We start from the raw sequence: 16643 nt of genomic DNA, 5'->3' as shown, positions 1-16643 counted from the left end.
CAAAAGCACCAAAACAACCTAGAACCTTATTCAAACTTTTTCCAATCATCAAAACACCTCAACCAACATCAAATTACCCTAAACTCCTCGAATTCAAGCCTAAGTTTCTAAAAACTTCCGAAATACGCTTTCGATCAAAAACCCAACCAAACCACATCCGAATGACCTGAAATTTTGCACACACATCCCAAATGACACAACGGGGCTACTACAACTCTCGGAATTCCATTCCGACCCTCGGATCAAAATCTCACCTACCAACCGGAAATCACCAAAATATCAACTTCGCCAATTCAAGCCTAATTCTACTCCGGACCTCCAAAACCCATTCCGATCATGCTCCTAAGCCATAAATCACCTCCCGAAGCTAACCGAACCATCGAAGCTCACATACGAGCCCTCTAACACATAAGTCAACATCCGGTTGACTTTTCCAACTTAAGCTTCTTTAAAAGAGACTAAGTGTCTCAAACCTTATCAAAATCATTCCGAACTCGATCCGATCAACCCAATACCACAAAACACGGATAGCGAAGCATAAAGAAGCAGAAATGGGGGAAACGAAGCGGTAACTCATGAGACGACTGGCCGGGTCGTCACATGAATGTGGTTATAAACTTATTATGTTTCCTAATTTAAGTTGTAGCGGAGCTTACTACAACTTAAATTGTGTTATATTCTTAGTTCCAATTTACTTGTTTTAGTAACATTAGCTCACACTGCATGTTGTTCATTTTTAGGTAGAATTGATAGTTTAATTTTGTCAAACATTTGAATAATGTTATGACATTATATTTATAAATATTAATTTATTTTATCAAACATGAATTCCATCATGTTCTTACAAAACGTATATGTTTAGTTTTTGTAAGTATCTAAACTAAATATTATTAATTTGAAATATATATATATATATATATATATATATATATATATATATATATAAATTATTTTTACAATATAGTTACAAATATAAGATTACTAATTAATGTATATTCACAAAAAATATATATATCTTAAATACCAAATATAATATCATTTATACTTATAAAAATTTATAGGCTTATATTTATTATATTAACTTTTATGTTTTGATAATTACTTTATTTAAAATTTAATCTAACTGTGTAATTACACTTGTGCAACCAAACAGTATACTTGTAATTACACTATGAGAAACAAACAGGTCATCGTAATTACACAACTGTGTTTACTAGGTTGTGTAATTACTACCCTAGTAATTATACCAATTCCAATTACCTGGTGGCTTTCCAAACAGACCCTTAATATACATGTTTTGCGAGTTTCAAACTTGAAGGTAAATTGGTTTTTTGGCTCTTTACAAACTTGTTTTTAGTTTTATGACACTACCTCTTTTTTTATACATTAGAGATTTACATTTATACTTAAGAGATTTGACTTTTACACATAAGAGATCTAAAAAAGTCATTTTCTTAAATTTAAAATTGTAAAGGGGCATGATGTACAAATAGCACCAAACCTTGAACTACAACGAGTTTTCTATTACCCCGTGAATTACATTGTTCTTATATTAACAAATGCCCCCCCCCCCCCACCCCCAACCCCCAAACCCCACCCACACACACACAGAGAGACAAAGGAAAATGATATTTTGAGTGAGTTTTAACCTCCAAAATCCCTTTAAAAACTGCCATGTGACAATACATGTGGAATTAATCTATTTATTTTACATATGAAAACAATGTAGTTGCGGCGTAAAAGAAATTCCCAAAAGTTTAAGTATGAAAGCTGCAAAATGGATATAGTTTAGGAAGTTTTTGATGTATTAAATTTTCCCAAAAAGGTATTCGCTCATGAATCTTTCTGTTCCTTTTCATTCACTCATCTACAAATACTAAAATTATTTGAAAAAGCAGATAGAAGTTGAATTGTGTAAAAGAATCATTATACTGTCTTTGCAATCTAATTGGCTATAATCAGGGTGGATGTACCATTAAAGCTACGGTTTTAGCCCATCCAGGAGCTTTGGCTCAGATTTCGTATGTGTAAAGAAGACTATTACACAAGTTTCGGACCCAGTAACTCAAATGATTAGTGTATTCAATGACATTTTGACCTCATAAACTTCAAATAATGAATCCTTTTCTCGCTATAATAAATTAGTACTCTTTTCTAAGCTGACGATATCAAGCTTACAATGATAAGTTGCTTGTCGCAAGTGTATTTCACTTGAAGATGTAAAAATTTCATACACTATACGCGCACAGATCTTAAAACTCTAAAATAAACAGTCTATTCCAATTACGACAATCTACAACCCTCGAGTGCAAATGAAGTTCCATTTGGCAGTTCTACAAGCCTTAATTAAACATTTTGGACTCACTCTGACATATAACAAGACACTGCTTAAAGTAACAAACTATATTTTGTGCAGAATTAGTGGAGCACCATGTTGGGGTTGCATAGTCAGTATGGACTGAGGAGCATGTGCATAAGATGGAGACAGTTCGAATGAGAAGCGTTGTAGGATCATAGCCAAAGCCGTCTTTGCTTCTAACATGGCAAAATTTTGTCCAATGCATATTCTGGGACCCCAAGTAAATGGGAAAAACGTGACTTGACCCTTTGTTGCACTTGAGACTCCATCTTTGAATCTCTCTGGCTTGAACTTCTTTGCATCTTTACCCCATATCTCTTCATCGTGGTGCAATAAGATCACTGGTAATGAGAGTAGCACACCTTCTGGTAGAGATACATCTCCTAATATAGCATCCTCATTAGGCCGCCGGATTAGTGACACTACTGGAGAGTATAGCCTTAAAGACTCATACAAGATCATTGTCACCTGCAGCAAAAGATACTCCATCAGTTATATATAGCATGAAAAAAGACTTGACATAAGATTTGTGCCCAAACTATTCCTAGTGAAGTACTCATTTAGCTCGGGACAAGCCTGCAAATGAGAAAACCACATTTCATCTCCCTTTCTTTGGGGGGGGGGGGGGCAGTTGTCCCTAATGATCATAAGAGGATCTAGAGTTTTAAGTACATGGTTGAACAGTACTACTGCACTCATTATACTTTTGTGAAAATGAGAGTGAACTTAGTTTAATTATATTTTTTTCCTATAAATTGTTTGAGTTTAAGCAGAAATAATGGATGTGGACGAACCCACTGCCCATATACTGCATCTGCGCCTGCTCATACCTGGATGGATTCCACTAACATCAAGAAAGCATGGATATAGAGTTGATTTCCCTAAGGGAAACATCGCTATATCTAGTCCACTATCAAGCATTAGATTAAAATGCAATTCTTGTCTAATCAAGTCTGAAGGTCTCAAAGTGGAGATATTTTCTAGGATTTGAGTTTTAGAAGAAATCTGCAAGATTGGGAGGTGCCAGAGTTCCAAAACTTGATTAACTTGCTCCAAAAAAGCATAACGCAGGATATCGGCGATGAATGGAAGTGAGGAGGCAGGGAACAATGAAATATTTTCGTTAAAGTCATACTATGAGAAGCTCTTGGTTAAGGAAGAGGTTGACTTTCCACGTAACTCTATTTGGATCCCTAATGTACCAAGGCAGGTGTGTCTTTTCACTTGCTTAGCAATAGAAGGGGTGATTTTGACGGCTGAAAATTTGAGAAAGAGGAAGGTCACTTATGTGAGTTGGTGCTACATGTGCAAGGCTAACGTGGGACATCTACTTCTATATCATCAGGTGTAGGAGATGCTGAGGTGGTTTGGTGTTGGATTGGTGATGCCTGGCACTGTAAAGGAGTTAATGTTCAGCTGGAACAGTGGAAGATGAAGAAGAAATCGTAGGGCATTGAATGTGACTCATCTCGCACTCATTTGGGTCATTTGGAGAGAGCAAAGTAGGAGAGCTTTTGAGGGCGTAAAAATGATTTTTGTATGGTTGAGCAGTGGCCTCTTATCCATTTTGCTTTTTGGTTCACTCATGAGATTCCTTTGTGTATTGAAGATTGGGTGTCGTTTGTGGAAACCATCTCTTTTTGTAGGTTTTCTTCTTTTTGGTATACTAAATTTAATACTTTATAAATAAATAAAAGGCACCATCTAATTGCAATAACAGCCATAAATCCCATGGCTGAGTAATTGAACCAACAAACGGGGACACTTACAACTTTTAGATGATTCAATCCATCAAAATCTGGTTTCTGATTACCAAAGACTTGAAACACCTCTTCTCTGGCCCGGCTCTGCCAATCTTGATGCCTACTCAACAATATTAGAGTCCACACAAGCAATACTGATGTAGTTTCTTGGCCAGCAACATAGAATAACTTGCATTCTTGAATGACTTCTTCAATGCTCATCGCAGAATCCTTGTGTCTATGCTGTTCAACTTCTGTAAAATTAGATTCCAACAATATACCCAGTAGGTCCTCATTATTCGCCTTCCCTGCTTTCATTGCCTTCACTCTTTTATCAATAATGCCTCTTATCGAGGCCTGAACATCCTTTTCAACTTCCTTCATTCTTCTATTCCTCTTTGTTGGCAAAAACCTGTGAAATAGTTTAATAAATAAGTACTCTGAAAAAGGGAAAGCGATATGCATCAACAAAATAATTAAACATTAGAGTGAGAGTTAATCGTGTTGCACTTCCCAATGAACTTTGAATAGGAGTAATATGACTATCGTTAAAGAAACTCAATTTACCTCCAGCCTGGGATATAAACTGAGCGTATAGCTTCTACAAAATACTGAGCTTGTTCCTTCTGAAGTTCAAATATCCTTTTACCTTCTTCAAAGTTACTGCCAAAAGCTGTCCGGGAGATCACATCGCTACTCAATTGTTGAAGGTGAGGCCATACATCTATCTCATGTGACCCCTCAACTGAAAAAATGTCCTCCCATTTGCGCAGCATCTCAGTGCAGCTCAAGCAAAAAGCTGGAAGCATATGCTGTTTAAGAAAAAAAACTCAATGAACGGACAGTTCTTCAAAATGTATCGACTTTGTAATCAGGAACAAAAGATGGTTCCAAAACCCAACCAAATACCACAAAAAAAAAAAAAAAACATTACATTGTTGTTTCAAAAAAAAAAAACGGACAACTTAAATAGAATCTACTGCAGTTACAAACCTTTAACTTCTCTAGATGGAAAGCAGGATTGATGATTTTTCTGTGTTTGGCCCATTTGTCTTCCTCTAGGCTTACTAGTCCTTGTACCAATAGCTTGGTAACTGGATTTCCATGAGACTTTTGATACAGATAGTATTTGGAGAATATTTCCTTTATAAGCTCAGGGTCCATGATAAGAACCAGTGGTTTTGGACCTAACCATACAAAGGATTTTTTACCTGCAAGCAGATGTTTCCATATGAACTACTCCAAACTGAAGGTGAATATCTATCCAACATAAAAATGAAACTAACAGCGCTTTTGAAAGATTAAAAAAGAAAGCAGGACAGAAGAAGGCACAATGCAACTTCTTCAAGTTCCATGTTCCAAAACCTAACCTTGCAATTAAAATAAGGGCCGGTTTAATTGGTCAAACTTCTCTTATGATGGCTTACAGCCATCTTTATAGCTTCTCTTTTAAATGCACTCACTGGTATAACAATGTTGGGAAGGAAGCCATTGCTGCGTCAATAATAGGAGGCTTTGTTTTGATCAGGAAATATCAAGAATAGCTCTTTTGTTAAAAGATTTAGAGATAGTGAACCTAAATGCAGAAGAAGATCAGCTAATGTGGAAAATGCAATATAATTGGATTCTTCTCAGTTGGCTCATGTTACATAGAGGTAAACAAGGTCCGCGGACGCAATCATACTTGGCCTTGGAAGCAACTATGAAAAACTAAAGCAACCTATTAGTTAGCATGTTTCATGTGGCTGCTTACACATGATGACACGCCTAACCCAATGTAATCTACAGCGAAGGGGGATGATGATTTGCAGAAAGCGCTACTTGTCGAATCTGGTCGAGGAGAGCAGCAATCATTTCTTTCTGCAGTGCACAATGGCTAGACAACTCTGGAACTTATTTTTCAACTTGTTCAATCTTTCGTTTGTCATGCCAAATACAATGACAAATTTGCTGATCAGGGGGATTAAAAAGTCATTGAAAATAACTTGGAACACAGTACCAGCTTGCATAGGGTCAGAGCTCAGTTAATCATGCAATTGTTTATCTTCTTTTAAGTTTACTGCCTAAGAACAAAGTTGAGGTGCGTTGTACTCACTAAACCCCATACCTTGGGGATTTAAGATCCAACTTCATGTCTTCATCAAGTAAGACAGAGAATGTGATAAGGAGAATTAGCGGAGGGATGGACAAACTGAAATCTTGACACAACTGATCTTTATCTAGCTCAGCTGGACAATTTTATAAGAGATTCAAGTTTTTCAGTCAACTAAGTGGTATGAGTAAAGCATCCAAGGGTCTGGCTTTAATGAAGTGGATCGAGAACATTAGAACAATGCAGTCTCAGGTTCAAATAGCAGAGACAAAAATGCTATATGATTTATTACCTGATACAGATACCCCATGAAATTCGGAAAAAATACAAATAGCCTGATTTACAATTGACAATTGAAAAATAGCCACAGTTCAAAAGTAACTATTATTTAGCCACTTTTTCATATAAAGATAAAATCTGAACAAAAACACCCTTAATAATCCAGCATAATATGCTGGAGTTCGAATTTTTTACATATGAGATTCCAGCATAATGTGCTAGAATTGCATAATGTGCCGGAGAGTTCTAACATAATATGCTTGAAGTTTATACACAGGAACTCCATAATACAGGATATTATGCTGGAACTTTTCGTATTTCAGCTAGGTTATTTCTGTTCAGATTTTATTTCCGCAAAAAATAATGGCTAATTTGCAATGACTTTGCAAACAAGGACTATTTCTCGATTACCGGTCCGAAAACTGGCTAGTCCATACTATTTACACCGTGCAAACTGGCCCGATCACTATGGTTAGAAAATAAAAGAGTGGTTATGAGTAAAGAAAATTAATGAGGGATTAGTGAAACATACCATATTTCTTGATGGTGTCAAGAAAGAAAGGGACCAATCTTGGGGCTATATCATCAGAAAGATTCATGGGTTTGGAGTTAGCTTCCTTAATCATACCAGAAAGCTCCTTCATATCCCCATACAAAATCCTGTAGGAATTGCCTTTGAGACCTTGTTTCCTCAGTAGCTTTTCCAGCTTCTTTGGTCTGAACCAAACCCAATTCAGCACTCTCCATACACACACTACTACAGTAACTATTATGGCAGCACAAGATGCTGTTACTGTGATTTGAGCAGTCTCCATTTTTCACTCACTATTTGTGTCCCAGCATGGAATAGCTCCTTAATTTTTTTTTCTCTTTCTACGCCTTGCATATTTTATGTACCTACAAGGTTCGTGAATCGTGGGGGATAAAAACAAAAGGTCGCCATAAATGACGAGCAAAGTTAAAAAAATCTGAGAAAACCACAGATTTCAACCACTCCCTCTATTTAATTTTATGTGAATCTGGACCTCATTTATTAAAAGATAAAAAGATAATGAAATTGTGATCTTAAACGAGGATAATATTTTTGTAGTTATAAAATCAAGATAAATTTTTTAAAATAAATTATTTCTTACTATAACAATATCTTTTTTTTTCTTCACAAATTTACAAAAAAAGAGTGTTAATTGCAATGTGGTACACTGGGAGAAAAGAAGAAAAAGGAAAAAACTTTTGTCTGTAGAAGATCTTTTTCTTTTTTTCCCTTTGAGATTCATAGTAGTTAGAGAGTTAGTAAATTAAGTGAAATTGTTTGATAGAAAAAATTCAAGACACGAACACTTTTTGGGGCTCAATTTCTTACTAAATGAAGAAATTTTTAAAATGCCCAAAAGAGTTAATATATCAAAATTCTCCTAAACTATACACGTTTTGCGACTTTCATATTTAAAACTATCGAGATTGGAGAGTTTCTATTTAAACCATACACGTTGTTACCGATGGCAATGGGGCGGGGGCGGGGCAGGGCGGGTTTTGTTTGATGTGGGATGGGCGGGTTTACTCTTATGCGGGTGCGGGGCGGGTTAAAATAATATTTTTAAAACTTTTAAGGTGGGGTGGGGCGGGTTGCGGGTTTAATGCGGGTTCAATGGGGGCAACTTTGAATTTTATCTTTTTTGAAACAAAGCAATCATTTTAACAACAATTTCACATTCTTCTTCACTAGCACGAATACTATTTTGATTTATAACTAACCAATTTGCATAAGTCTCACCAAACTCATATTACATAAGTCAAAATATCGTATTAGTAATAGGAAAAGATACTTTAAAGGTTGCTAACGGACTATTCGTTTTTGCATATCACTGGAAGATGAATCAATTTTAAGAAATTGAATAGGTTGCAACATGATAAATAGCATTAATTTTTTAAACGTGTTTCCACATCTACAATCCAACGTTATGATGATTGGTAATTAAACAGTCTGCATATGATTTATCTTTATTGAATGGTAAGTTTACATTTTAGTACAAAAATATCATCTGAACAGTTTTCAAATAAAGAGTAAAAATGATCATTCAAAATTTTGTGGATATTTTGGAAAATTAACTTCGGAAAAGGGTCAAAACTATCCCTATCATTTGCTAAATGGTTTATAAATACCCTCCATCCATCTATCCATCCAAAAAAATACACGACGTTAATTCTATTAACAAAAATACCCCCGCGACTAACGGCAGAATTGGTGGGTCTTTCATTTAATGACGTGGCGATTTTTAACTTGACCACGTGGAAATCTTTAACCAAGAATCAAATATGGGTCTTATTTTTACCCATTTACCTGGTCCGACCCATTTACCCATTTTTCTGTGTCATCAGTTCAGTTCCTTGTTCTCCATTCGATTTTGGTTCTAAATTTTGTGATTTATTCATTATCTAAGTTTGAGCTACTGATTTGGAGCTTCAATTCGAAGAAGTAAGATTGAATTTGAGGCCACAATTGAAACCCGTCTGTGTCGAGTTCTACTAAGAAGCTAAGTTTCGTTTGAAATCTGAAAATTAGGCTTCGAATTCGATTGGATGTGCATGATTCTAGTTGGAAACATCATTTTTGAAGCCGAATCTAAATGATTAGGATCGATTTGAGTGATTTTCTAGGGTTTTGAGTTGAAATTTTTCGAACGGGTTCTCGACGGAGAAGACGAATTGGGTTCCTTCGATTTTGTGGGCGATTGTTCAAATTGGTTTCTCGGGTTTGTTCGGATTGTTGAGACGAGCTCGTGGTTACATTTTGAGTTTGGATTGAAGCTGGGTTTGAGCTTCTGGTCTGACCAAGAATCAAGAAGCCATTTTTGTCAATACTGCCATTTTTTATGCTTATGCTATCTCTGTCTATGTGATTTTGTTGCAAAAGTGAGAGAAAACATGGATAATGGCTGAAGATGGAGGTCTAACATTTTCGATATATTCTTTGATTTTTTTTAGACATATTTCTTTGTTCATCCAAGAGACAAAAGGATAAAGTTTCACAATTTCTGGGAGATTGTTACAGGCAAATTTTGCAAAGAAAAGTATGCTCTATGTGTGTTTGTGAAATGAAAAAGTAAAGAAAAATATCGCAATTTTCTGGAAGATGGTTTACAGACATATTTGCAAAGAATAGTATGTTCTCTGTGTGTGTATGTATCTTCGCCCTTCAGCTGTACCAGAGATGTATGTAATACGTTTCAATTTTCATTTACAACAAGATTAACTCCATCACCGTATGCGTCCTGCCTAAAGACCAAAGTCCAGTGTCCTTCTGATGTTCTAAACGTCAATATCACACAAGAGGGGGGGTGATTTGTGTGGTACCCAATTTTCGCTCTAGAAGAACCTGGTTCTTCTAGGTATACTAACTACTACTGTTTGCAGAATAATAAATACAAAAAATAAAGAACACAGAGATTTTTACGTGGAAAACACCTGGCTCAAAAGGTGAAAAAACCACGACCTACTACTCAGTAGGATTTTCCCAAACTTCCACTAAAATCACTGAGCCAAAACAGCATTTACAAAACTCTTTGTAAACCTAAGGATTACCTCTAATCCCGTTGCAGCAACCAGCCTCTAACTGTTGCGACAACTTCAAATTAACTCTAACTTGAATACTCAAAATACCTATTACAATTGCTTCTAGATAAAGCTGAAAGGTACAATATGAAAACACCTACTAGAATTGAACTAGAAATAAAGAAAGATACATAAAACTCTTTATGGAGCTGGTTCTTCAATCTGGTTCATGTAGCTTCAGGTTTGCACACTTGAATCACACACGAACTGCTTGCAAAAAGCCTTGCTATTTTGCTCCCAATTCACGTTTAACTTCTGTGTTTTTGTGCAACACATGTAATGTGAGAACATCCTGCAATTTATAGAGTTAGTAGATGAAGAAATAACTAGAGTTCTGATGCAACTCTTCCTTGGTGGAAGAGTTCTAGTTGATTTCAACTTCTAACTCCTTCCCTATCTTGGATAGTGTTCTCTTTGATTAAGGACTCCTTCTCCTTATCAATTATGCAACCTTTTCAATCAAGAGATATTAAATACACCAAGTTAAGCTTATCTCCTTCACGTGCAACCCACATGCTTGAATCTGCTCGTTTTTGTGCACCTGAGTGATGGACCTGGTTCATCCTGAGTTCCTTTGTCAGTCTTCAAAACTAACCTTTACTTGGGCCAACAGTTTTCTTAATTGGTAAAAGGAACTAGGGAAGTGACTTACACCTAGGTGAGTATCTAACGGGATCTAAAACTTAGGGCAAATTTGGTATAATTGGGATCATGATATAGCCATTGCACGTAACTACTCTCTCTATACCTCTCGGTAGTTTGAGTGACTTTTCCCTAATTGGCTTTCTCAAGCCCAATTGAGTGTTCAAACAATGCAAGCAAAATTGGCTCAAGTCGGGTATTACTATCTCTAGATTTAACCCTTTAATTGGGGCTATCAATCTCTTGAATGCACCCCAATTCCTTGTTGGCCTGAATTTCGTAGACTTAGTCTCTCTTTCTCAAGAAGAGCCTAAGTCAAAAAGGCACAAACCAGTGTTTGCAACCACCAATTCAACATTTAAAGCATAAATCAAGCTAAATATCATTCATCCATAAACATAAAAGCCCTAAAATTGAAGATCCATTAAATACCCACACTAGGGTTGATCCACAACCCTAGCTAATGGGTTTAGATACTTATAATTAAAGAAGAAATCAAAGATTTAGATTAAATATAACCCATAAAAGTAATTACAAGAGAAGAATCTAAGATTAATGGTTATCCAAGCTCTAAAATTACTCAAAATAACAAAAAGTTGTTGTTCACATGTTCCTCTCACTACAGATGACCTAATATCTAAAAAAGAACTATTTATACACAGCTAAATTTTCCGGTCAAATTTGCCCCTATGAGGGTTCCGCTGACAGCGGAAAATAGACTGCCTCAGCGCTTGGACTACCGCAGCCGCGCAAAAGTAAGCGCGGACCGCGGTTCTTCTCTTTTTAGCTGGTTCTGAACTTGAGTCCGCTGGGAGCGGAAAAACTACCGCTTTAGCGTTTCTCCAACCGCGGCCGCGAAATATGAGCGCGGACCGTGGTCTTTAATTTGAGCTCAGGACCGAGTTCTCTGATTCTCACCACCGCTGAGGGCGATAACTTGACTGCGGCCGCGTCAGAGACACCGCTACCTCGCTATTTCACCGCGGGCAGCGGTAACTTGCAAGCCCAAAATGTACTCTCTGAACCTTGCCACCGCTGAGAGCGTAATCAAGACCGCCTCAGCGGTGGACTCTCCGCGTCCGTGTCTGCTTCTTCGCTGTCAGCGCCCTTTTGACTCAGCTTTGAACTTGTGCAGGTTTCACTCCTTTATGAGCTGGTTTTGACTTTCTTTGTCTCTTTTTGACCGAACACTGCAAACAAGCACAATAAGTTAGCTTTCGGGAATACTTGTGCACACTTTTAATCCAAAACCTAAGCAAAAAGGAGATAAAATAGGCTAGAATCCCTAGTTATCACCTTTGTGTCTTCATCTTCTTGAGGTTCCCCATCGTTGAAGGATATGTGATAACACGGTGAAACATCCTCCAATTTCTCGTCATCCTCCATTAAAGATGAAACACCGTGCTCGCCTTGTGCAGTAACATGATACGAAAACCCACACTTCCTTCATCTTCATCACGTTCTTTAGTGTAGACCAGAGTGTATGGCTTCACCTTTAGTACCTCATTGCATGAAACCATGATTTTTTTTGTCGCCTCATTCTAGAAGGGAACTAGACTATGTAAATCCTTAGAAATCTTCTGAATTTTGGGTGACGTGGGTGTTCTTGTATTTCGATAATTTATCTGGAACTTGTTCCCCTTCTTTAATGGACCCAATCTCTCAAATACGGAATTCCTCACAGTTGGTTTTCCAAGTCGATCAAAGACTGAAGCTCTGTTAGAACCGGTAGATTCATCTTCCATAGTGATATGATTGTTGCTCGCCCTTCTTATGGAGATATGCACTGGTGACGGTTGCTTGTATCCCAAACCTTCACGTGGTTTCCTCATAGCAGCTTCTGATGGGAGCTTCCCTAACTTTGACGGCTCATTAGGATTATATCCATCCTTTACAAATAACTCGTAAGCATTAGGATCAAAACCTTCATCTATACGCTTTGTAGGGAGCACCACATTCTGCAAATGGCTTTGGAACACAAACCCTGCAAGCGGCACCGAGGACAACTTTAGTGCCTCAATTCATTTGACCGGAAGAGTTAACCCCCTTTTAGCATGTTAAGTTGGAGATTAGATGATTCACCTTCATCTTTCTTCTTTTTAGGGACATATTGGAGCACATGAGTTACTTTCTTGCCGTAAGACATAATATCCCCTCTATAAGATTTATTCGCGTTAGGTTGTACCTCCTTAGTAATAGTTTTGGCTTTACTAGCAGTCACCTCAGCTCTTTTAGTTGTGGGCCGTCATTCTTGCTTTTCATGACATCATTAGCTTTTAGCTCCTTCTAAATGCGGTTCTTCAAGTAGAACTTTGCATCGGCAAAGTGTGACTCAGCCTTAGTGAATGGCTCATCATCAGCAACCATCTTCTTTCACTTCATCCTCGTAGTATTTCAAACATTGATGGTAGGTAGATGGAACCACTTTATTCTCCTGTATCCAAGGCCTTCCAAGAAAGACGTTGTATGAATTCTTTGCATCGATCACATGCGGCCATGCACTTGATTGCATATCTTCAATGGTGATTCCCAAACTGATCGCACCTATGGCTCTTTGCCACCCTTAGTTGAATCCTTGGATCATCACACGACTTTCCGAGAGTTCATTCATGGGAATACCAAGTTCTTTCACAGTGCAAATTGGAAAGATGTTCACAGAGGATCCTCCATCAACAAAATTCAATTTACCCTTTCATCACGCATATAGCCAACCAGGTACAACCGCCGGTCATGAAGGGTGTCACCTAGTAAAAGATCTTCATTTATGAATGTAACTTTTTCCTTGCACGCGTTAACTTCTTGAGGAATAGACTCGATGAGCTTTTTTGAAGATGGTGCCAATGGTAGGTCATCACTCTTTTCTTCCCATTTATCAGCATTGCAACAAGAGGCCTCAATACCATCACGGGAAATTTTCATGCGGAACCAACACGGAAAGAAATCCTCCAAGGTCACTGGATGTCGTGGCTTTTGAGGGTGGTGCACCTCCACTTTTGCTTTCTTCAGACGCCTAACTAGATTCTGTTTCATTGGTCTTTCTACCATCATTTTCCTTTTTTATTGTTCTATCGATTCTTTTCATGGGCTCCTTTTATGGTGCCTACCACGAGTCACCAACATCCAACCTTCATAATCATCAAGTTGATCGACGTCAACTTTGTTGTTCTCCGGTAATTCTTCATCTTTACTTTCAAACCACATAACTCATCCAGTCTAAATGAGCCAAAGGTGATAGAGACTTGGTTTGCGCTTGCTTTCTCATCTTCAAGCACAATCTTCTTTTCACGAGCCAAGTCCATAACTTTGTCCTTGTAGACAAAGCACTTCTCTAGAGGATAGCTCATAAGTCGATGGTATTTGATGGTCACGGTGGTCCGTATCATGATTGGGGACCTGGGCGTATGTCCGGAATCGAATTCGGGGGGTCCCCAACTCGAGTTATCGCTTTTTGTCAAAATTTAAAGTTTAAAGGTTTAAAGAATTTAAAGATTTGACCAACGTTTGACTTTGTTGATACCGGACCCGTATTTTAGTTTCGTAACTCGATATAGGTCCATTTCTATATTTATGACTTGTCTGCCAAATTTGGTGAGAAACGGAGTTGGTTTGACGTGATTCGGACGTCCGGTTGTTGAAATAGAAGTTCTTAAGTTTCATTGAAAGTTTCATTTGATTTGGTGTCTGATTCGTAGTTCTAGGTGTTATATTGGTGTTTTGACTGCACGAGCGAGTTTGTATGAGGTTTTTGGACTTGTGTGCATGTTTGGTTTGGAGCCCCGAGGGCTCGGGTGAGTTTCGAATAGGCTACAGAAGGATTTTAGGACTTGGAATTATAGCTGATGCCTTTGTGCTTCTGGTTTCTGCTACAGACTTCGCAATTGCGAGGTCTGGCTCGCAAATGTGAGCCTCATATTTACGAAGGAACCATCGTATTTGCGAGCATGGGCTGTGGGATTGGTTTCTCGCAATTGCGATTACTCTGCTGCATTTGCGAAAGAGTCAGTTCCGTATTTGCAAAAAAATTGTTCGCATTTGCGATGGGGACTGGGGGAAAGCTTGTTCGCATTTGCGATGGGGACTGCAGTAGGGCAGTTCGCATTTACGAACGAATCATCGCAAATGAGATGATAACAGAAATGAGGGGACTTCGCATTTGCGAAGGAAATCTTGCATTTGCGGGTTTTCTTATTGCGAACCCCTGGTCGCAATTGAGACATCTACGCCTGGTCAAAAGCTGAGTTAGACGGGATTTCTCTCATTCTTTCAAATTTTCAAACCTAGAAACCTTAGAGGCAATTTTTCCAAGACCTCCTTCCCCAATTAGTTGGTAAGTGATTCTCACCTTCTTTCTTTCAATTACCCAATATATTTCATAAGAAATCAACCTAAAATCAAGGATTTTCATGGTGGAATTTGGGGATTTGGGTAGAATTAGACATTTTTGTAAAATTTGGAATTTAGACCTCAAATTGAGGTTGAATTTCGAAACAAATTACATAACCAGGCTCGGGGGTGAATGGGTAATCGGGTATTGGCCCGAATTTCGGGTGTGGACCAAGCGGGCCCGGGAGTTGTCTTTTGTTGACTTTTTCAATAATGACCTAAATTGAACCTTTTTCATTTGTGAGTAGTTCCTACTCCGTGGTTGAGCTTTGAGTCGATTCTTGGTTTAAGGTAAGTGACTTGTCTAACCTTGCGTTGGGGAAATCCCTTTAGGATTTGGTACTGTTGTAAAAATTGGTGATATGTGAGTTCCGTGTACGCGAGGTGACGAGTGCGTACACGGGCTAAATGTTGAAAATCTGGTTTTTGCTAAGTAGTAACCTGTTTATATCTGAAATGAGTTATCCCAGCATGTGTAGTTATCATGTCTAGCCGAATATCGCATGTCTACGTGTCTTAATTCTTACTTGAAATCTGTACAACATGCTTAGTTGAAATTCCTGTTTTCCTTGATTTGTATTTAGTATTTAATTGTAGGATTTCCTTGCTGTGAATTTGTTGTCCATCGGTTACGAGTTGTATATTTACTTTTGGAAGATATGCTCCGTGCTTGTGTGATGGAGTTTGGGGGTTCTTAGGATCAGTTCTTTCCACTTGCGGAGTTTGCCTATAACAACAGTTACCAGTCGAGCATTCAGATGGCCTCATATGAGGCTTTGTATGGTAGACGGTGACGGTCTCCAGTGGGTTGGTTCGGCAGTGCGAGGCTAGGCTATTAGGTACAGACTTGGTTCAGGATGCATTGGAAAAGGTTAAGGTGATTTAGGATCGACTTTGTACAGCCCAATCCAGACAGAAGAGCTATGCTGATCGAAAGGTTCGCGATGTTGCATTTATGGCTGGGAGCGAGTCTTGCTCCGGGTTTTGCCCATGAAGGGTGTTATGAGGTTCGGGAAGAAGGGCAAGTTGAGCCCTCGGTATATCGGGCCTTTTGAGATTCTTGAGAGGGTTGGAGAGGTGGCTTACAAACTTTCACTACAACATAGCCTAGCTACAGTTTATCTAGTATTCCATGTTTTTATGCTCCGGAAGTACCACGGCGATCCGTCCCATGTGCTAGATTTCAGCTTAGTCCAGTTGGACAAGGATTTGTCTTATGTTGAGAAGTCGGTGGCCATTTTGGACAGGCAGGTTCGAAAGTTGAGGTCGAAGAACATTACTTCAATGAAGGTTCAGTGGAGGGGCCAGCCGGTCGAGGAGACGACTTGGGAGACCGAGCATGATATGCGCAGCCGTTACCCACACCTTTTCATCAGTCCATGTACTTTTCTATGTCCGTTCGAGGACAAACGGTTGTCTTAGAGGTGAAGAATGTGATGACCCGATAGGTCATGTAGAGTTTTAAACTCTAATTCGGTGTTTCGAAGCCTCCAATAGCTTCTTTAAGCCTTCCTCAAATTGCGTGCCTAGTCTGTTT

The 16643-nt window shown here is 38.3% G+C and overlaps 1 protein-coding gene across 1 annotated transcript; it reads right to left on the bottom strand.

Moving 5' to 3' along the window:
• Positions 1 to 2107: 2107 nt before the first annotated feature.
• Positions 2108 to 7448, bottom strand: LOC109209645 (cytochrome P450 CYP72A219-like). Its single transcript, XM_019372956.1, has 5 exons — positions 7005 to 7448; positions 5095 to 5312; positions 4669 to 4913; positions 4129 to 4513; positions 2108 to 2827 (listed from the first exon to the last, which is right to left on the bottom strand). Exons 1-5 carry the CDS (start codon positions 7285 to 7287, stop codon positions 2402 to 2404), a joined length of 1557 nt encoding a protein of 518 aa, XP_019228501.1. The 5' UTR covers positions 7288 to 7448; the 3' UTR covers positions 2108 to 2401.
• Positions 7449 to 16643: the final 9195 nt, after the last annotated feature.

This window comes from Nicotiana attenuata, unplaced genomic scaffold (assembly GCF_001879085.1).
Source record: "Nicotiana attenuata strain UT unplaced genomic scaffold, NIATTr2, whole genome shotgun sequence".
Taxonomy (NCBI): Eukaryota; Viridiplantae; Streptophyta; class Magnoliopsida; order Solanales; family Solanaceae; genus Nicotiana; species Nicotiana attenuata.
Note: the sequence above shows the minus strand (reverse complement) of the source record. Positions and strands in the feature narration are given on the sequence as shown.

Bases quoted from the DNA above. Each gene is read 5' to 3' on its own strand.
- LOC109209645 (XM_019372956.1), bottom strand. From the start codon at position 7,287: ATGGAGACTGCTCAAATCACAGTAACAGCATCTTGTGCTGCCATAATA. The intron at 5,313-7,004 runs GTATGTTTCACT...ATCTGCTTGCAG, and splicing joins TGACACCATCAAGAAATATG to GTAAAAAATCCTTTGTATGG. The intron at 4,514-4,668 runs GTAAATTGAGTT...ACTATTTCACAG, and splicing joins GTTTATATCCCAGGCTGGAG to GTTTTTGCCAACAAAGAGGA.